The 23,267-nt window shown below is 42.2% G+C and overlaps 1 protein-coding gene across 1 annotated transcript in view; it reads right to left on the minus strand.

Annotated features, from left to right (window-relative positions):
• KCNMA1 (potassium calcium-activated channel subfamily M alpha 1) overlaps positions 1–23,267 on the minus strand; it is a 997,979-nt gene that overhangs the window by 113,344 nt on the left and 861,368 nt on the right. The window contains exons 20-22 of the mRNA XM_019555536.1: positions 20,123–20,246; positions 16,239–16,463; positions 12,361–12,553 (exon numbers count right to left, since the gene is read on the minus strand). Coding sequence (XP_019411081.1) covers positions 12,361–12,553; positions 16,239–16,463; positions 20,123–20,246 — 542 coding nt within the window. The remainder of the gene's footprint in view (positions 1–12,360; positions 12,554–16,238; positions 16,464–20,122; positions 20,247–23,267) is intronic.

The raw sequence follows: 23,267 nt of genomic DNA on the forward strand, positions 1-23,267 counted from the left end.
GGTGCTCTCCACACCCTCGTCCAGGTCTCTAATGAAGATGTGGAACAGCACCGGCCCAAGGACCGAGTCCTGGGGGACTCCACTGCCCACACCCTCCCAGGCTGACATCAACCCGTCCACCACCACCCTCTGGGTGAGCCCCTGGAGCCAAACTATTCCATAGCAGTCACTTTGGAATAGTTTGTATTGGTATCCTTTGATAGCACTACAATTATTACTTCTGTCTATACCCTAACTTTGCTCCCACAGAGTTAGGTGAATGCTGAGCACTTTTGAAAAGCCCACTCTGAAGTTCTTGACTAGCTGGTACTGGTGCTACACAAAAGAGAAATCCCTGTATTCACATGCTCAAGGCATAAGTTAGCCATTCATCAAATCTGAAAATAGACTATTTAGTTTAGGCAGAACTCATTATAAGGGTTTTCAACTTAAGGATTTGCCTTTGTATCTTTGTTTTACACTTAAGGATCTCCATTGTTATTAAAATTTAGCAAACAACTGTATAAATCCAAATCCTTGGAAATTAATATAACTTTTTCTGGTAGGAGATCACAAGCTTAAAGCCCCTAGAGCACCTACCCATCTTCTCTGCTTACAGAGACGTACTCCAGGGAATCTTGGAGTACTTCTCCATAAGCAGGAAAGCCCCATTTCTCTGCTCAGCCAGACCTGTCCTCTGCAATCACAGGGGACGGATATGGCTAAGCAGAGAAATCACAGTGTCCCTTGTCCCATATCCACCAGGGGCAACATGTGTTTTACCCAATGAAGTAGATCAGCTGTGCTGTGACACATAATGGTATAGCTGATCAGCTTCATTTGGTGGTGTCTATTGCTAGCCAGAGAGGGCAGTGTTGACAAGCCATCAAGGTAAGGATCAATTTAAGAGTCAGTCAGCTTTTAGCTGAAGGTTAACCATAGTTCTGCATAATGACATTGTTGATCTTTTGTTCAGTGACCTTTCACACTAATTTTATCATATTTATAGTTGCAAACGATATATAAAAGAGATGATAAAAAACAGCTGTCTTCAGAAATACCTGGCAAACATTAGAAATTTATTCATAAAACTGGCCAAATCAGCTCTTCAGTTGCTTAATTTAGTTGCTTAATAAATTTAAAAAGGAATTTAAAACATCTCTAATGAAATGCAACATTTGGCTTCTTTCTTTTTCATTTTCTTTAAATCTCCCATCTTTGAAGAATGTACTTGGAAAGCAGAAACAGAAATTACAAGTCTAATCCACATTCTTGTATAACCTGGAGCAATTACCCTGATTTATAGTTGTGTCATGTCACTATAGGGTGGGTGTTTACGTCACTAGGACAGGCTGATGAGTGGATGTGGCTGCTCAATGTGAGAACAAGTAAGATTGGATGCTAAAACACCAGTGTATTGGATGCCTAAATAGCTGTAGCATTTATTATATTATCGATAAAATACAGCTGTTGTATACACTGGCTCTGGGTTAAAGCAAAAATTCAATTCCCTGTTCAGTTGCATGGGCCTCCCATACTAGCATGAGGAAGAATAGTTTGGCCCTTAATGTGGGAAATGAGTTCAGAAGAGCCTCAGAATAGTGATTTCTCCAACTCCCAGCAGCTGAGAAATCACTGGAAGTGAAATTCTGAATGTGTATGTAAAGGAGAGAGGCCATGAACTCTTACTTAGATCTCTTGGCAAATTGGATGCTATCAATGTTATGGTGGATTTTGATCATATGTGACATCACCTATCAGCTTCCGTTATTGTCTAAAATGAAGTTATGTTTATTAACCCAGTATATTTAATATAGTGTATTTAACACATTCAATAAGGATTTGGACAAGAAAGCCACGATGGTAAATATGCATAAAAGCTTCTAAAAACATTCATAATGTATGCTGAGTCCTAGACATTTAGTATTTGAAGTTGTTAGATACAAAGGGTATGAGTAGACAAAACAGGGGTTTACTTTGCCCTAAATTGAAGGGACAGGTTTTTAAAAACACTGCCTCAATTTAGGGTGAAATAAACCCCCGTGTCGGGTACACCCGTGTCTTACCTGCCTCTCTGGAGGCAGGGAGGGGAGGGTAAGTTGCCAGCAGGAGGAACAGTCCCTGGGCTCCAGGGGGGTGCTGGTGCTTCCCTTTGGTGCTTCCTTCTAGGGTACCCGCCCACAGGCACCTGGCTCGGGAGGTCCCATGGGGCACCACAGCTGTGGAGGGAAGGACCAGGTCCCCACGCAGCTCATGCAGGTAGACCGGCTCCAGGGGAAAAAGAAGATCAGGCTCACCACTTTTTTCTTTTTCTTTGGTGGAGCCTGCCTTCCTGGCCTGCTGCCAGGCTGCCTGAGCCATATGAAGCCCAGTGCTTCACTCCATGGCTGTAGGGCAGCAAACAAAACCTCCTTGGAGGCGTTTGAGTTTGCTGCGCCCCAAAGTCATTTAAGGCGCATTACACTGCTGAATATGCTACAGCGGCTGGAATTAATGCCATTAAAGGGGTACAAAATCATTTATCCCATTTTAAAGGCCCCTCATTTCGTCTACACATGCCCAAAGTCAAGGCCGTAACACGGTCATCTTTGGACCTGACACTGACCCTTTACTAACCAAGTCAGACAGTGTTAAAATGAAAGGAACAAGATTTTAAAAAAATAATAATTCCTCTCAATTTCAACTTTGATAATGCTAAAACTGACTTTTATTAATGTTCTTTTTAAGATCTTGGGGATTATTAAGTCAACAATAATACATTTTTAAAGTAAATGAAAAAACAGTGGTACAAAAATATACTATAACTGAAACCTCTAGTTAGCTTTCTTGGGAGTTTGCCTACATAATGAATGCAAAGTGGAGCCTCAAAAGGGTGCTGTATTTTCTATTCACAGGAAATATCTAATGAAATCTATTTTGATGGTTTACAAATTCCAACATCTGTTTTTCCCCTTTGACCAGGTCCTGATCCTTCATCCATAGAAACAGTGATAGGAAGCCACCGTCCATTTCCATGGGAACCGGATCAAATCCTTAATCCTTTCATGAACAAAGTTATTTAACCTCTCTAATCTGCTGTGCTGGAAAGCCAGCATGTAAAATTCTGAATAAACTTATTTGATTTCATAGTATTTCCCCCACCAGAACCCTCCAATGATGAATGAGAAACATATTACTCAGGAGTCTCTCTCCTCTTTACCGCTTCTTGTTAGATGATCTTTTACAAGAATTACGAACGGAGGCCTTAAAAATCTCTCTCATGTGGTGAAATACAATTCTTGAGGAAAATTCTCATAAGTTGAAGTAATTCAAAAAACAGCTACAATTGTTACTATGCTGAAATACATCTGCGCTGCTATCTGTCTTACAAAGTCCATAGAAGAAGTGTTCCTGTACAGCCTCCCCTTTCTGCACTTCAGCCTTGCTTGGAGCCATAAGTTAGCTTTTCTTTATTGTTTAGTAAGCACTTTTAATGAAATGTACTGCTTTTATTATATGGGACTCAAAATAAGATCTAAATCACTAACCAATAAAAGAAAATGATTGGGCTGAGTATCTAAAGTTACTACCCAGAGGCTACTCTAGTACAGTATTTATAAATCTCTAAACGGTTAAGTATAATTGTCTTTCTGCTTTTTGGGAATGAAGCCAAATTGTGGTTTTAGTTACAACTGAAGAAAAATATTTTGTGTCAAGTTCCATTCATTTGGTGGATAAAACAACAAGTAAAATTCCCACCATCTAGGACCCTAAAAAGAAAATACTCTCTAAGTGAAGCACTACATAGGAGCAATCAGAAAATGTTCCTCAGGGAAGAAGGAGTTCATCAGATGGAGGAGAAAGGAAAATGTATTAGATTCTCCCAGTGTATTGTCCATGCATTCACTCTGGAGACTTTGAAGTAGTGTAACTTTGGGGGGTGCATATACATAACCATGGGCCATTATTGCATGGGTTTCTCTACCAAATACTTATCAATAAAACAAAGATCATCTGACTATGAGAAGAAAGAATAAGAGCCAGCAGGGATTGGTGGAAGAAAACTTTATTATTGCTAAATAACTTGCCTTTTTCCAGCACAGAAGTACTTTTGTGCACTGCAGCAGTGGACCCCTACCCTCGCTACTAGAAGTGAGAGTGCAGCACTATAGAGAAGCTAGCTGCAGGGCACTCACTCTGTTGCCAGGGGAGATGGGCAGCAGGTAAAGTGAGGTATAGTCACAGGCCAGAGCATCACACCTGTTAACCAGGGTGGAAGAGGATACCCCTGAGCCTGGCCCTAAAGACCAGCATTCAGGTGATCAGAAGAGGTCAGAAGAAGGGCTTTATAAGCCTAGCCCAGAAACAGGGGCTCACACTAGCCCTGATTATGAAGGGAGAAGGAGTTGGGGAATACTTCCCCAAGACAAGTACTTTATAAATTGAGTTCTTTAGGGCCTGACTAGTGATTTGAGATGGTCAGGAAACTACAGGAAGGGTGGCTGTATTAGGCAAGGCTAAGGCCCAGGGGAAGAGCCCTGCCATGGTCTAGGGCCCAGGGAGTTGCATGGGGCAACAGTCAAGGGGCAGGGCTAACCATGCAGCCCTCAACAGCTCACCAAAACTTGTTCAGTGGCCCTTCTACCAGGCATTAGCACCTGTGCTAGGCATGAGCACCCTGAGCCCCCCCCCCCCCACCTGTTGCTGCTGCATGCTATTTGTGAGGCCTCAGGTGGGGTCCTTATTAAATCTGATTGATATTGCCTGTTTTCTAATAAAATGTTACAAAAAAAAAATATTCCCACACCCTACACCCTCCCTCACACCCCACAAACCTCACACACCCACACTTTTACCCCGCAGCCCCCACTGACATATACACCCCCCCAACATATCTTAAGTCCCCCACACCCCACCATATAACTTACCACATCCCCACACACCCCCAACCTAACCCCATTTTTAAATTGAGAAATCCCCCCTCCAAAAAGGAGTATTGGGTGGGGGGTAAGGGGAGGGGCATGTGGTGGCAAAGGTCAGGGATTGGTGGGGTAGGACTTCTGGCCCCAATATGGTGACCAGGGGATGGGGCAACTGTCAAGGGGCAGGGCTACCCATGCAGCCTTCAACAGCTTGCCAAAACTTGTTAAGTGGCCCTCTAGCTGAAATAATTGCCTGCCCCAGTCCAAAGAGCCACAGTAAAGGGCTGACAAGCCCTGGGACTTGAAGGCATGCAAGGCAGGCCTGGGGAGCCAGGGAACAAGGGAAAGACCAGTCGCGTAGAATTTTGCTCAGGTGAGGATCAGGGCCAGAAAGAGGCTGCCCAGGGATAAATAAGACAGTGAAGCACCATTCTGGTCTCTGAGGCCATCCTCCCCTATTTTACTTAGACATCAAGGCATAACAGGTGAATGTAGGGCAGTGGCCTGAGAGACCAGCGGAGCAGGATGGGGATCAGAGTGTCCTCTATGGGACAGTACAGCTGTCCTCAGGCAGCAGTTATTTTGACATGTACCCCTACTTTTTATTTGAACGGTATAGAACTTTTTCCCAGTGGACCAGAACCTAAATACCCGTCATGAATCCATCAACTCCTTAGAAAGAGTTAGTTATATAACTAAACCATTGCTTTCCAAAATCAGGCACTAGACTGGATCTACAGGTTGACAGAATATTGTTGTGTAAGTCTAAGTACAGATGGTCAAAAAGCCTGAGGCTGAATCGATTCAATCTTCACAGGTTAGTCTAAACTACATAGACTGAGCTGATAAACAAGTGAAGAGACATTCACTTTTGAGTCTGGAAATCCAGCCACATGCCTACAGTGGCTCATGCAGAAGCCAACAGGCACTAGAGCATGCCTCCCTGCCCAGCTGGAGCAGCAAGCTTGGGCCAAGGCTAGCTTACCCACTCTGTGAAGGAGGGTTTGTAGGGAAGGTGCAAAGTATCTTGGCATGCTGAGGGACTGTGAGTCAGCTTGAATCTGGAGGGGATCTGGGACAAAAGTTCAATAAACAGATGTAACCCGGGTGGCGGCCCAATAGTTGCCACCCCTGCCCAAATATCAGGGATGGTGTGGTGAGAGTGGGGTAGGGCTTCCAGCCAGCACCAGTTTACTTTCCAGCCAGCCCCTGCTCCCCACAGAGCAGCCCATGGTCCCAAGAAGGTCTAACACTGAACTGATTTAACTATTTACACTTTATTTACAAACCAAAAATAATAGGAAAGGTTATTTACAAGTGAACTTAATGGCATAACCAGAATCACAAAATAAACCAGAATTCATTAGTCAACCCTTGACTCAAGAACCACAGGTAGGGTATCTGGCAGCTTTCAGCCACTGCTGAGATGCTACAGCAAGGAAGCAGATTGCTCGCTTCCAGCAGCTCCAACAGGCTTCCCAATAAGTGACAAGACTGCACCAGTGTAGGCTTTTCTGGTCTGCAGCAATCAAATTGTATCAAACCCCAACCCCTCAAAGAGGCTGAAGGGTGAACCTCCATTGCAACCAAAAAGGTAAACAACAAGCAACAGAGTAGGCTCCTTCAGAAATCAGCGTGACCCAAGCACAAAGCTCAGGGACGCCATCTGATGACAATCACCTGCAAAATAAGGGACAGGACTGAGTCCCCTCTGGGGCAGTCAGTGGCAGAGGATCAGCAGTACAGGCAACTCCCAGGGGTCGCTGCTTTAAACCCCTGCTCCAGATGACTGGCCAGGCACCTCACATGCCTTGCGGCTTGCCAGTCCCACTCTGAGTGCCGGCCTGTGCCCCAAGCTTCTGGGGACCTTGTCTTGGCACTCTGCTGCTCCTCAGGATCCCAATGCCTTGACTGCTGCTGTCCCGTTTCCCCAGGGAAGGGAAGGGGTTTCCTCAACTCACTGGCCCAGCTCCCTGCTCCAGATAAGGATGCCGCCTGTGCTCCTGGCCACTGCTTCTTCTCCACAGTGGAGTGGGAGGCCAACCATCACCCCTAGCCTCCAGGAAGCCTGGCACGTCTACCACACTGCAATGGGGCCTTGGTGCACCAGCTCTCTGCCCCAAGCCCTGGCTGCTGTCCCTCTTTGCTGCAGGGCTGAAGGCATGGCTGACTGCCACTCCCTTCTTCTCCCAGGGCAGAAGGCAGCCCCCTCTGCTGGGTCAGCTCGCCCCAGCTCTTCTTAGGCCTCTTACGTGGTTCCCTGGAGTCACTGTCAGAAGCTTCCCCTGCCAGTTCAGCTGCTGCTTTTTATCCTCTCCAGCAGTCCCTCCTTAGCTTGCAAACTGGCCAACCAGGGTTCAGGGTGGCTGGCCCCCAACTCCGGCCATGCCCCTTCCATGCAAATGAGGGTATTGAAAACCCCTCCTTTCAATTAGCTTCTCCTTTTCCACAGGGCAGGGATCCCCTGCTCCACACTTGGGGTCGCTCAGAGTTCACCAGCACTGTTTCTAGCCCAGGGTAAGTATCTCAAGCCAATCTGGTGAGCCCACACTGGCAGTCTGTTACGCAGATTTAACCTAAATTGGTTAAGTCTGACACTATATCCATCCAGATGAGTTACATTTAATTATGTAATTGAACCAGTATCAGCCATTTTGAAAGTGGTTTATGTGCACTGAACTTCTGGGCTAGGGGCAGACATTACACATAAATTAGTTTAAGTAAACAGAAACTGGTTTAAATCTGTAACAGAACAGACATTCAGCGCACATAAACCAGTTTCAAAATGGCCAAAACCAGTATGAGATAAACCGGGTTGGATGTAGTATCGGCTTAACTGATTTGGGTTAAACTGATTTATGCAATGTCTGTCCCAGACCCATTCCTGGTTTGAGTTGAACCAGAGACCCCCAGCATCCTGGCATGCTCTCTGAGCTAGGAGGGCCTCTCTCCTCCAGCCCAGCCAAGCTGGCTCTGCCCTTCTCTCCCCAACCTAAGCAGGGACAGGCAGGGGCCTGGCTAGAAAGGGGTTTAATTCCTTCCTCCCTGTGCTACCGGCAGGGACCTGAGCAAGGTCTGCTGGGCACTCCCCCCTTACTGCTACAGCACTGGAGCACCCTGGCCCCTCAGGCACAGGAAGGCAGGGAGGAGAGTTAGTTTCCCCTCCACCCCCAGACAGCCAGGTCTGCCCACCCTCGCTGCTGCACTTGCTCCCTCCCCTGGAATAGACGCCCTGCTGTCCCAGAGGGAGAAGGAATAACCCCCATCTCTGTGCCCCCAGGGGCCCTACCTGCTGCTGCAGTGGGAGGTGGCAGGGCCCTTGTTGGGGGCAGCAGCCCTTGTCATAATGTGGGGACTATGTTGTGGGGCCAGCAGAGCTTCAGCAGGCTGCGCATGGCAGCACTGTGGTCCGGAGTGGACCAGAGCCTTGCAAGCCCCCCACAGCACTGCCACACTCTGCAGCAGCTCTGCTGGCCCCACAGTGCAGCACCCTGCTGGGAAGGGGTTCGTCCTCTGGGAAGCTGTGATGGGTTGCTGCCTGTCACAGTTACTCACCGCTTGCCACTCCAGCTGCTGGGCAGGGTTGGGCCCAGCCTCCACTGCTTATTCTTTGCTCAGGGCAAGCCTCCTCCTGGCAAGAGGGGCTTATTCAGCCCCTGGCCCAAGTATTTGCATTCCTGGAGGAGTTAACTTTCACAAGTTGAACAAGCTTTAGTTAAAGTGCTCCCATTGCCCTTTTTTCTGCACAGGGACATGGATACATGTGTTGCTCTGAGCGCTTTAATTAAAACGGCTCTTGGAGCCAGTCTTAGTAAAGTACCCCTCCCCCCACCCTTGAGGCACATGTATAAATGCACACATTTGCTACCAGTCTCAGGTTCGAAGCACCTCATCCAACTTACCTCCTGTCTTCCTACCACAAGCCCCCAGTTATCTACTTGCTCCAGGCACTGTTTCCCATCAGCACTACATCCTATCTCAGTTGCTGTCCCTGGTCCCTTCATTTAATTTCAAAATTCTGCTCCCCTTGTTTCAGTTCATTCTACCCCAGTTCTTCACTAGTATGCCAGCTCCATATTAGCTGTTTCCCTTTTCCTTCAGCATCTTATCAGCGGTCACCCTTCCTTATATAGATTTCCTAATGCTTCTGATGTTCAGTATCTGAAGTCGTATACATTAATAGAGCACCACCCTTTATTTGCGTATGAATTCCAATGCCATACCTTCAGAACTAAAAGAACCCAGCCTCACAATGGTCTGGGTTTATACAGAGTGATGTAAACTGAAATGTTTTCCCAAGATACATGAGCATGTTAAATAATACACAAATATTTAAGCAAAACTAAAGTGACAACTCACTCTGTAAATAAAGGCACTTCATTGCCAGTAAGGAGCTGCAAAGTGGTTCTGATATGTTGCTTGCTGACCAGCAAAAGCCAGATCACCTGGTTTATATAATTGTCACTGTAGCTGTGCCTACTATACATTAAAACTGCATCTCATAGACAAAAATGTCACATCAGATACAATTTCAGCAAACTTTATGCCACCTATTGATTTAATTGCTTCTGACAACCTAGCCATCGTAATCAAGATCTTTCAAGAAAATCTACTGTACTGAAAACAATGTAACCAATTCAGAAGTCATGGATACAACAAATGATGCATCCTGCCTTACAAAGGCTAATTGTTTTCCAAACCAGTAGTTTACTTTTAAAGTACTTCCTTTTACCCATCCAAAAAATACAATACCTGTGAAATAGGCATTGGTGAAATTCTGCAGTCAGTAAACTTCCATGGAAAATCTGTTTAAACTTGCCACATATTTAAAATCCACATTGGGAGGAGAGAAAGGGCGGGCAAGCATATGCTCCCCAAGTCCTTAAACATAATCTTAAAGATTAACCTGGGGAATATGTTTAAGGACTTGGGGAGCATGTGCTAGCCCACCCTTTCCCTCCTCCTCTGGGTCAGCTCAGTTGAATGGGAGCCAGCATCACCCTTGAGGTAAAATAAATTCACCAGAAGCTTTTAGTTTAGGCACAGACAGAAGTGCCAGTTTATGCCCAATCTGGCCACAGAAAATGGTCTATAGCCGTGACCAAACAAAAAAGCACAGTTGCTGACAGCTTCAAAAATAACCTTATTGCATGAGGGGTCAGATGAAGATGTTTCAAAACAGAGTATCTTCTGTAACTTCTGTCTGCACTGCCTGCCAGCCTGACACTGTTTTCAGAATAGGAGGCAGAAAAGGGACTGCAGGAAGTTCAATCTATGAGGTTTTCAGCTCCCACTGGAGGGTGGGGTGGGTGTATTGAAGCCCCCCTGAGGCAGGGGGGACTCCAATTCACCCACCCCACCCTCCAGCACTGACTGGGGAACCCCTAGAATGAATGCCTTCTGCTCCCTTTCCCCCTTCCCATTCTGAAAACTTTGCAGCCTCACAGGGAAGAGGGGTCATTGCTCGGGGAAACCAGCTACAGACTCAGCCAGCCCCTAGACTCCCCTTCCCCTGGGAAACCAACGGTGAACTTCTGTTTGGTCTTGGGGATTGCTGTAACTAAAAATGCTTCCTGAAAATATTTTCAGTTACAGCAGAGAGCTGTACTTCAGTCTTGCATCCTTAGTGTCTGCACAGTATCAGCATTTGGGACTACAGCAAGGGGGAGGAGCCCTTCCTCTCTTAGCAATCATTGTACATAAAGACCAAAAATCCTGGTATTGTTGCTAACAGTGCTGTAGAGCAAGAGGGTCCTTCCATCTATCTGTCTGTCCCAATTTCTCCTGTTAGAACTAGGTTATTCCATTAAACTAAATTAAGAAAGAAAGCTTGGTGCTGTGGGTTCTCACCAGTGATATGGCAGAGCAAGGTTCAAATCTCTGCCCCCAAGAATATTTGGGTGACAGATGGAGAACATCCCCAAAATAGCCAATAGCACAGTGATCCAGATAGTCACTAAGGCTGTGTAATATTGAAGTGAATCACTCATAGAAGGAACTCAAAACTGCCTCCCACATCTTGTCTCCTTCAGCATGGCTATCACCTATCTTATTATGGGTGAGCCAGTCTTCCCCCCACACCTCTCTTAATTTGACAACATTTGGATTCATCTTAACAGAGGACAGCAAAATTGCTGAAATTGGAAAAAAAAGGAGGGGGGAAACAAGCAAACCATTTTCCATCTACACTACTCTAGATAGTCTTGTTATCCATATAAATACACAATATCTTTTTGACACTTGCCAAATTCTTGGCTTTAACCAAATCCCAGGATGAGTTTCATAATCTACCTAGTTTTTCAAAAAAGGTATTATTACTTTGTCCACATAAAGCAGTTACAAAGGCTGATTCATAACTCATAATTCCTCACTGCTAATCACAATTTGCTTTTGTGCCAACATTTATAGCTCGTTGCAGTCCTATTCTAACAATTTACAATGTGTTTTAGGCTCTGAGCTGTCTTTAGGTCTAATCCTGCACTCCTTCCTCTGCCTTAACTTCCTTATCTTCAGTGCAAACTTAGACCAAGTCATGATTTTGTGCTGAACTCTGCAGAAGAGCAGAGAGATATCACAGGAGGTTCCCTCCCATCATTGCTACCCTTCATTCTACAAGAAGTAATTTTAATCTCAGGCCTGCTTGAGAATAAATTGGTGCATATAGCAGGATGAAGGAAGAGAACAGAGTCAAAGCATCACCCCTTTTGCACCATTTGAGCAGTGCCAGCTCACCACACCATTTTAAAAGGTTTAACAGAGGCAACTCTTTTCTGCACTTCCTACATAGTGGGCTCTCACAAGGATGAAAAATGACTGCCTTTACATGATGGTATTTGCCAGGGTGCTTACAGCTTTTTTTGCATTACCACATTTGGGAGAAAATGGCCTTGGGGTACCTATGAATCAGTCCCCTAGTTTTCAGTAAAGATGGCAGGATTTGTCTCAAACCCTTAATTGGGACCTGGACATGTCAGTCTGAAGACAAAATTAATCCTGTGTGGCTTTTTCAGCATGAAGGCATACAAAACATGAAGAAATGTCTTTTAAAATTCAGTCTGTCTTTCAATATGGTGTTTGACTTCTTATTTACTAGAGTCTGCTGGAAAAACTCTTGCCAGCCAATATTTATGATTATTCCATTTTGCACTTAGAGTGAAGATAAGCCATCTCTGGCTATGCAAAATAATGCACCTTTATTTATAAGAACTGTAAAGCTACAAAAGTGTGTGGGTTTAGTAATCAACATTTCATTAAAAAAATAGAAATCTGGGTTCATATTTATTATTTCCTACCAAATTTGCTTTCGGGGGCAGTAGGGAAATTATGTGACTGTCCCTTTAAAAGCCGTCATACCAATCAGCAGGTTTAACTGTCAAGCAAGCTGATGTAAGATCTTTGAATTACTGAGTGAGGGATATTCTTCGTGCCAGGTCCTGTCCCCTGTAGGCACTGCAGAGAAGTATTATAGGGCAGTCCTTACCTTGGGAATTAGCCTGCAAGACCCCAATGCTGTCATCAAACTGCATAGATTTGATGTTGAGTGACGCCAAGATGCATTCCTTGTCCTGCAGCGAAGCATCATCAATATTATTCTGATTGGCTGACAGGATAACGCACATGTCGCAGAGGTTGATGTTGACAGCCCTTAAATCAGCCCGACTTAATGGCGTACCCTTCGGCACAGAGAAAAAAAAAGAGGGGGCGGGGGGAGAGAGGGTGAGGGGAAAAAAGAAAACAAATTAAAGATTGAGCAGGAGCTTTGGGAAATTATTTAACAAGTATCTTTTTTATGCTCTGACATTAAGCTGGTCTAACTATGTGCTAGGGAATAGGAGATGTGTGCTAATCTAAAGGGTAGTTGGTGCTGATGGCAGCATTTTAGGTTCAGTCTCAATACTCAGTCAAGCTATTACTAACAAACAAGAAACAGGAATAATGCCAGCATTCTACATCTCATCCGTGACTTGAAATTGTCTTGATTTAAGTCACTATCATGTGGCAACCTCTGGCTTTCTGAATATAAGGGTGGTGGGGGGGATGTTTTAAATGTCTCTTTATCTAATATCAGGTCACACAGGTCTCAGGCAAAAGAATAACAATTTAAACAGGAAAGCTTTGTGTGTCCTACACATTTGAACTGCAATCAAGATAAAGCTATTTTTCTAAAATGTGTACTACCTGGAGCAATACACAGGAAAGGTTAATCCTTTTCAATGTGTATTTCTGGTGCTTCTACAAGCAAAATGTACTGATATTTAAAGCTGTGTGATTAAACCCTTTGAAACAGAAACAATCCATTACCCTAATGGGCACAATTCATATACTATTCCCTGGAACCACAATTACCTACCAGACAATACAGTATTTAAAATAAAATGTTGTGGTAGTCTGTGGATTTTCTTTGAGCTAAAAGGCAACAAAGACATGAAATGTAACCTGCTACAGTTTATGCACAAGACAGTACTTGCCTTTTGCACTAGATACCTTGGGTTTTACAGAACAGTATACCTAAGGGGGAGAGGCAGCATAGTAAGAGACGGATTTACACTGCTCTGGCTCAATCTACCATTTCATTCCCACGGATCCTGCAGAAAAGGGAAACTAAGCTGTGCTCTCCTCTGGGTTGTGTCCCTTGGTCTTTAGACCAAGTCCACACCCCAATCTTTTTAATATATCTCGAGTCAGGGCTTCACTTCTTAACTCACAGAGCACTACCAGCAAATGGTTACATCTGTTGAGCTCCACCACATGTATTCAAGGAAAAGGGCATTCTGAAAAACACAACTGAGAGTTCCCCTTCTGCAGGTTGGTGAGAATTGGGAACCCCTAGCACATTTGTACCTAAAATCCCTCAACCACCCCCAAATGGAGATGATTCTCCAAGGCTGATCAACAGCAACCTTGCTGTAAATGAGAACCATAGTCTCTTCTAGGAAAAGAAACAATGACTGAATGGGTGCTAAATTTCTAGAAACCTTTGCATACTTCCTAGTATTTTTTTAAAAGGAAACAAACACAATGGCTTTTTTGCTTATTAGTTTTAGGCCCGCTTTATAGGTGTTTGACCAACATAATTTTTGTCTTTAGTGCATTGATCCCATGCACTAAATAAGGCAGAGTTCCTGTGAAAAAATGCACATGTAGCAAGTGGCAGAATTAAAGTTGCTAAGCAACCATATCATTTCCTTCTTTTTAGAGTCTTACCTTTGCAGCCTAAATACATTTCTTCTAACACACATTTTTTCTTTCTCCCCCTTTTTCTTTTTTAAGAAAAAAGGCAAATCTACTGACCCTATGTTGTACACCATCAGCAGGTTTGAAACTTGAACCCAAACCAATGGTAAGTGGGAATCTGATTTCAATTTACAGCACTGTTTTTGACCAGTGTAACCTCATTGCTTCTGGTGTGCATGCTCCCAGTTTACATCGGTGGAACAATATCAGAGTCATGTTAATATTTTGGATTTACATGGCCACTTTGGACAAAACATGCAGGGGTCTCTTGCAGGAAAAAAAAAGTCTGTTCAGATTTAAGATTTACTTCTTTAATATCCTTGATTATATTACAGACTTATAGATGCATCAACCAGATAGTTAGTATGCCCTTAGGCTGAATGACTTGGAAGCCCGCCCTGCCTGCCCCTGGCCAAGGCTTCTATATGTTAAGCCAGGGGCCAAAATGATTAGGGAGGGCAGAGGTGGTATAAATCTTACTATTGCTCAGCAGGAGATGAGAATCCAAGCCTTTCAAATTTCAATTTGTTAACAAATATTATGCTTCATCCTGGATATTTCTGCTGCAACAGCAGAATTTCATTCTGTCTCATACATTAGCAGTGATACTGGTAATTAAGTTCTTATTGCTGCCTCTTTAATGCTGGCAAATGTAAGAGATCTAACTTTCAGAGTGAGCTTGCAGGGCTGGTAGTTCAGGAAGGAGGGAAATACTTCCTTCACTGAACAAATCTGAGAACAAAACCATGCGAGAGAAACTTGATATAAAGCAGAACCTTATGATGTCATCTGTGCAGTCACTTTGCACAAGCAGAACCACAGCTTAGTTTTTGCAATAACCATGAACTGCTCAGTGGTAAGAAAATGAATCTACCAGCTGCCTTTCTATGCAATATTAGACTAAATTAATCACTGATTTATGTCAGAACCTATCTTTTATTCTCTTTACTTCCCTACATAAGATGAGGGATGGTGAACTAGTCAGGGGTATACAGACACAGCAAACAGCTACATGGTACCACTAAAGTATTTCCACTCTTTGTCCTTATTTCTAAGAGCACCACTTCTCCAGTCATCTGCACAAGACCACAGCTGTTGTCCAGCTGAGTACTGAAGCTATGCCCTTTGAAATAAAAGCTGCAGCCAACATTTAAGCAGCATACTCTTAATTCAGCAACCCATTAGGAATGAAGCAGGTAGTAAACCATGCTGACATGGAAAATCTGGGGGTATACACACACACACATTTTTTTTCCAAAAATAAAATTTAAGAGCCAGTAAATATCTTCACTCAATTAAGAATGAAATAAAAGATTTCTAAAAACTGAAAGGCTAGAATAGAAAAAAATCATTTTACTGACACTTTTTAAAGCATAGAAACCAAGGGGTCTATGCTTTCCCTGCTAACACCTCGTGTCGTCATTTAAAATATGTAGGTATAAAATAGCACCCACTTGGAAATCTCCATGAATTTATATTGGAGGTGCTCTTATGCATCCAACATGAACATATGAATGATGATACAAGGGAAATAAGAATTAGTTATTCTGAATTTTTAAATCAATGAATAAAATTCTAGCCCACTGAAGTCAGTAGGAATTTTGCTGCTGCTTCCAAGGGACCTAGGATTTTCTCACTAAACTGCAGATTCCAGTAAGAAGACATGGAGGGCAGGGGGATCTCTTAGCTGAAATGCTTTTATATACAATATGTCCTTTATAGATATAGATTAAGTAGACAGACAAATGATCAAAATTGTTTTCAAAGGTTTTGCAGACATAAATTCATAAATAATGTCATAAATAACTGCTGTCATTCTGTCAGAGAAATCACAACATCAGAACTGGCTACACGCAGGGCACTACAGTGAATGTTCAATAGATAACACAGCTAATACATTTGATAGCAGCTGAAATTCATCCTTGACGAGGGACTGAACACCATGGCAAATTTCTTCTAATAAGGTCTCACAGGGCTCGCTTTTCATAGACACAGTAAAAGGCAAGGGCTAAGTCCTGAGGCCTATAACTAGACAAAAGTAAAAGCCTAAGATCAAAGTCAATACGCATCTGTCCAGTTGGTGTCTTTTAAAAAAAAGTATCAATAATACAGCTTTGGACTTACAGGCAAGATTGAAACCTTGGGGAAGTTATGTAGCGTCTCCCATTCTCTTCTAAGATATTCAAGCGAACCAACAAACACAATGTGTTTGAGTTCATGATAGTGAAAGTTGCTGGCTCGTAATGGCATCACTAAATTTCTTAATCCAATCAATGCAGACTGAACATCCCCGAATATGCAAACGACTACGTGACCACTTAAAACCGTCATTGCTGCTTCACTTCGAGTCTAGAAAAAAACAAAACAAAATAAAAAACAAACAAGAAGGAAAGGGAGAAATAAAACAAAAAGAACTGTAAATCATATATTGAATTTTAAACTAAGAAAAATGCAACTAATATTATTTACACAGAGAGAAACAGGATGTCAACTCTTGTTCATTATTATGCTTAATATTTATCCTTTTGTTGAGTGTGCTTCAGTGCTGTATAGGCAGAGGAAGACATTGTCTTTAGTCCCTGGAACAAACAGGCAGACAGTATAATGCATATACACATAATCAAATTTTGTTCTTGGAAACATTCCATTGATTTGCAGTGATGTATTTTCTGACCTCTGAAGTCACCAAAAAAGTGGCTAATGAACGCAAAGGAACCTCTTAGCTATAGTCTTGACATAACGTATGTTACCCACAATCTAATTTGGGCATTCAAAGCTTCATTGCTTCAGTACAGCAATTTTACCTTCTATTACATTCTACAAGTTGTGAACAAATAGACATCCTAGTCCTTTGTCATATTCCATGTGTCCCAAAATGCTGCCACAATCAAAGATGATCACAGTTTCTAATATCTTAAATGGGAGGAGTATTGTCACACAGGAGCAAACCCTGGAAGTCCCAAGAGCAGCAGGGGTCTGACCCTGTGAAACAGTGCCCCCGTAGTATTTGTAGACAACAATGAAGTGGATCAACTGTGCTGGGACACATCCCAGTGCAGCTGATCCTGCTCCAATGACAACACCTATTTATAGCCTGAGAGAAAATAATAGCGTGAATGGTAAAATGCCATGAGTTAAGAAGTAAACAATGGTCAACGTGACAAATAATGCAATGAAAAAATGTGTGAGGCTATATAAAATATGTCCAACATAGCAGAGTGAGAGTGTAAATGCAAAGTGTATAGGAAACAAACTATTTCCTGACCACAATAATGTTTGAAGTCTTCTGATACATTCCCTACTTGCATTGGCTTTATCTTCAGCACTATATCTCCAATGACTTCAACAGAATAACATTTACTGACAATAATACAAGAAGGGAATCAGATGCCTGCAGAAGCAAGAAGAGGCTTCCAGCAACTTTGGCTGCAAAAGTACACAGAGAAGGATTCTGTTCATCTAAATTCAGAGCTTTCAGTTTAAAAAAAAAAATCTAGCTCAAAATCTATTTCTTGGGTGGCTAGGGTTAGCCTTAAAGTTCCTGTAGCAAAATGGGAATGTTAAAACTTGAATATTTTCCCAGCTCACTACTATATCACAGCAATGTTGGTGTGCCTAAGCTAATGGAATCTATGGCCCTCTAAAATGTTTTAATAGGGTGAAAACAGCACAAAGAGGCCTAGTATAAGTAAGAACCAGGACCCAAATATTTTGAGCTGAGTCCTACGGTCTTACAGAATTACTGACAGGCATTGTTAAAGTCATGTCCAGTATTCTAAACTATGCCTGAATTTAGGGGAAGGTCTGAAAAAATGGGCCTTCTATCCTGGAACTGGTGATTTGCTTAGTCCCCGGCATAAAGTTAAGCACCCTCTGGACTACTCTACTTTGCACAGGATGCCAACACTCCTAAATGGTCCTTCCTGAAACACACACGATACAATACCATAGCTAGGACTAACTTTTCTGGGCAACTGAATTTTCAGAAAAGTTGAAAGGAAGGAAGAAAAAATATGATGCAGCACATACGAACGGTTCTACGAATTAACTTCCTGTGTCAATGACAAGGGTAAATTTGTGCACTAATCTCATTAGTGGGAATGTTATCATTGCTGGAAAATCATGTACTGAGATGATTAACTAGTGTCATTACCCAACAGTGACCTTCATTTCTGGTGTCAGGCTCAGTGCTGCTGCATTTCATCAATGGATGTAATTCTAGGTGCATCCATATGATGTAGCCAGAAGTTGGACAGTCAACTGCCTTAAGTATAGGTTAAGAAGGATGAATGAATTAATAACAATTAAGAAGCACTTCTGTGGAAGACAGAGAACTGAGGGTATAAATCTCAATTTTAGTCAAAGTCTTCTTGATCCGTTGAAAACATTCAGCTTTCATTTACATTTACATAACTGCATTAATGTTCATGCAGCTAAGAGCAGACTGAGTTTCCACATTACAAGTGGACTTAACTCTAAAAGATGCTGAGCACTTTGGCTGTCACACAGCAAAACTTTTAAGCACATGTTTACCTTCAAACAGGTGAATAGTTCCATGTATATCTAAGGCCTTTCCTGGATAAGGACCAGGAACTTCAGCAACTTGCAGTTAAACAGACCCCAGTGAAGGCTTTGAACAGATGCGAGTGTGTAAAAGTTATGGGCAACGAGGTTCAATTGGTGTATGCACTGTGCTTATAAGATCTTTAGGTTTGGTGATAGTGATGATGCATGCATGAGGAAGGACTCAGACGAACTTAAAAAATGTCAGATGAGTTTACAGAGCTGGTGGCTAGTTTTTTCATTTGCAAACTGTGAAAAACTGATATGGAGTCACCAAAAGATAATAAATAAAGAATCCCATAATGCCATTTTTACAAAAACACTTCAAACAGTAGAACAGCAGTTCTGGTCATTCTTAACTGATCTGTTAAAGAATGCTCAATATACTGAGACTGGCCTTCATAATTCTATACTGTATATTCCACTGTCAAATACTATACAGTGAGGTTCCTGCTCTTAACCTACTGAATACCATAGAATGCATATTCATTTAAATTGTTCACACCCAACTCTAACAATTTATTCACTGGAATTTGAAATTGACTGGCTCATTGATTACTTAAATGCCAATATTGCAATTCCAGGCAATGTCATTGTTATTACTACAACCCCTAAGGAGAATAGAATCAGCCCAACTGTTAGATTAATCCAAGGATGTTACCATTATTGGTTACACTAGGCAAAAGCACTGTCAAGGGTAAGAGAGCACTGTCAAGAAAAGCTTTACAAACTGCATCAGAGTGAAGATCCACCAGGGAACTCATTTAATATATTATCAGATCTGAACTTCGCTAATTGTTACTCCTAGGTACAAGTACGTGAACACAACTGGTACAAATCTTCACTGAATATAACAGATTGCAAGTGTGCTAATTATTTTTAATTACGTGAGTAATATGTGCAATTTGGTAGCCCTCTCAGTTCATGAAAACCCACTAGGCCCAGTACTGCATGTGATACGGCAAAATAGCCATACCACTTATTCCAGCCTTTTTAAATAACATAATATACTTGAGATCAAGAAATAAATTCAGTAAGAGATAATGAAAAAAATAATACTTTCCTGCCTTAGAATGCATTATCACATTGTTTAAAAGATGAATTGGAAGTGTAAAACTTGTTCACGCTATTATGACTCTAATGCTTCAAAGATCTAAAACACCTATTTGGCTTTAAGCTTCTTTCACTGATATATACGAAAATGTAGTCTAATATTAGAGACCAGGTTTCAATTCTATATTTGGAGTATAACCTATACCAATAATCTTCTATAACTGTGGTGATTATCGGAATGATAGCTCAAACCCACCATTTTGTGTTTCTGATTTCAATGTGATGGTTTTCATTCCTATGACTATGTTAACTCATTAGACATTTCAGAATCTTACTGTGTACACAGCCTTTTTTGGGACAGAATTTGAAAGGCATGTTTTTAAGACACCCACCAAAATAACCTTTTCAATGTCCTTGGCTGGACACCAATGAAACATCCCTGTAGAGTCGTATTTTTTCACACTGGCATCCATGTTCTCCATCTGCTCATTGCCAGGAATTAACAAGGGGTCATGCCTGGGGAAAAACAAGTCAAGGATAACATATATTATGAATTATGGATGAGAAAAGATCCCAAGAGCTGTGCCCAAACAGGGATAAAAGTAAAAAAATAAAATTTATTTACATTTAAACAGATATTTTCAATACATATGCTTTAAAACAAAAGCTAATGCAAAAGAAAAAGCAGTTCATTTTACATTTTGGGGTGAGGTTTGCAAGGTTTCCAGTTCACTTTCTATGCCAGTAACCATTTGATTTTAAACAAGTCTTTCTGTCACCTTCACATCCATAAAGGCTTTTTCCTTCCTGCTCCACCCCTCCAAAAATAAATATCAAAAGAGTTGCTATTAGCATCTGCAATGAAGTAGAAGGGATAGGAACAGAGCCCCATGCTGACAGACTGGCATAAGTATGGAAAGCCAATTACTTGCTTTTACCACATACAACTTCTGACGTGATGCTCTTCGCAGTAAAAGCTTTAACAGGCTGCACTTTAAATATTTTAGCAATTTGCCCAATCATATTTTGCTTTCCCAAAATGAAGGCCTTTAAAGATTCAGCAGTATGTCATTTTAGAGCAGACTGACTAACAAATGCGCACATCTGGAATACATGATTTTAATACTAAACAACAATGTCCATTTTCTGTGACAACTGTATCTGTGGTAACCTTCTAAGTGTTTCTGCAGCAGGATTTTAAAGTGTAGGGCTTTTTGTAGGAAAAGCAAATAAAAGGCATTTTTTATAATGTTGTCCTCCCACAAATACTTCTGTTGTCGAGTATACTCACACAAATGTATATACCCAGTTCATTATTTTACTTGATCATTAAGAGATTAAAGGAACTACTACAGACCCCATGTGCACCCCTCAGTAACAGAATTAGAATCTGTACAGTGCCAATGAGAGGTAACTGACCTTAAAACCTTAAAAACATGGGGACAGAGTTATGTCTGTCAAGCCTACATTCCCTGCAATATTTTGCACAGAACATTCTGTCATAAGACTTCAGCAACCAACTTTCTATTTCAACAAGGAGGAAACGTTTACTGTTGGAAAGATAGCTATTGAAAGGCTAAATAGTCAAATGCTGATGCCATATAGGAGTCTATATTTGAAAATCTGCACTACTTTTAATTTCTTTAAACCAATAATATAAGAACTTTCCCCCTTTCAAATAGTCTGTAAAGGCAATATTTTGTCAGTGTATGTATACAGGTTAATTCCTCTAAATTGCACAAATTGCACTATGTGATATGGTAAATGTGGTCAACTTTCAGCGCTTGATGGAGACTTCTACTAGATTTACCCTTTGCAGTAAACCCTATCTACTGTGGATAATGCATCCCTGGTATACAGTTCCTGACTGTACTCCCATTGAAGTCTATGGCAGTATTCCAACACATATCATGGGCACAAGTTCTAGTCCTCCAGAAAAGAGTAAGAGGACTTAAGAATCCTATTTGCAGGGCACTTTCATGTATAATAAAATGGTCTAATGTGCTGTAGAGGCACAAGAAGAAGGTTTTCATGTTTTCCATGAAAACATGCTCAGTCTATCACTTGACAAACAAACTTATATTATGTACTTCATAGGAAAAAATGCGTAATTCTTATGGTTTCTGTTCTGTCACTCAGCATCTCGATACCTAAGCAGCTCCTCACATCAATCATCTTGGCAGCACAGAGTGTCTAGCTCTGCTCCTTTTTTCCATTACAGAAAGTTCTGTTTAAGGCCTAGTCTTTCTTCTGTTGGAGAGAGTAGAGGAATGAAATGATACAAGATTCTGGCTGATGTTCTGAATTCCATACTTGTGAATTCAAAAAAGAATACTTTCCAAAATTTAATGAAGTTGGGCAGGCTCAGGAATCACCTGTTCTCTCCAAGAAGTTAGTATCCTTAAGTTGATGATACTTTGTCCTCAGCTACTTTTGCCCCTCACTCAGGTTTATTATTTGCCTCACAGTCTTGAGTCTTTGTAAGAGGCAATACTAAACATATGGATAGCACAGCCATTACATAATTGGGGATGGGGTAGACCACCCTGATGGGCCAACCTGAGACATGTGTGCCACAAGTGTGCGGCATGCAGCAAATTGCATAAGGTGCAGCCAGCCCAGTAGCAGATAGTGAATGTAAACAGAAAGCAAGCACATCAGACAGGGGAAGGGAATCTCCTCCCAGGCATGGCACAGTGAATGCACTGCCTAATTTTGAGATTGGTAGATAAAAAGCATGTTATCCCTGAAAAAGGAGAGGTGGTGGAAGCTGCATCCTTGCGGGTTTTCAAAACCTGGCTAGACAAACCTTTGGCTGGCATGATCTAGTTGTGGCTGGTTCTACTTTGAGTAGGGATTGACAAAGATGACCTCCTGAGGGCCCTTCCAACCCTGACTTTCTATGATTCTATGAAAAGATACTTGCCCGGGTTTTGGAGGGAATGAAAATCCTGCTCCTGGCAAGTTTTGCTAGAATGGGAGGGGGCAGAAATACCCTTAGAGGCTGGAGTAGCCAAAGACTTGCATGTGGATATACCTGTAAGGAATGACATAAATAAATTCCCCCACATAGTGAATGCCATCTCTTACAATGGCAAAAACTCAGACCTTGGGTTTGAGTACGTTATCCTTCAGAGAAGGGAGGAGGCAAAATCAGCTCTGCAGGCTAAGACCAGTGATTCTCTGACTGAGAATGCCATGGGTGCAATTGCACCCCAGGCAAAGTTCACACCAGAGATGGAAGTAAAGTCCTCTCCAGACATCTTGTAAGAGGTGACCCTGAGTCCTGACCCTGAGTCCTGAGGGAAAGAATGCTGAGAAGTTTCTTGGAGAAAGTGGGAGCCCCAGCAGGGAGATGACTCACAGGACAGCCTTGAAGTGCTAGCTATATTGGCAAAAAATGATACAGAACGACTGCAGCAGCAACAAGATTGTTCTATTGAACACATGGGCAACAGGGAGACTGAGATAAAAACACCTACTGGTTGGGGCCAAGAGATTCAAGAGGTTTTCAAAGTTTATCATGATACTGGGACT

This window comes from Crocodylus porosus, unplaced genomic scaffold (assembly GCF_001723895.1).
Source record: "Crocodylus porosus isolate Cpor-Errol unplaced genomic scaffold, CroPor_comp1, whole genome shotgun sequence".
Lineage (NCBI taxonomy): Eukaryota > Metazoa > Chordata > Crocodylia > Crocodylidae > Crocodylus > Crocodylus porosus.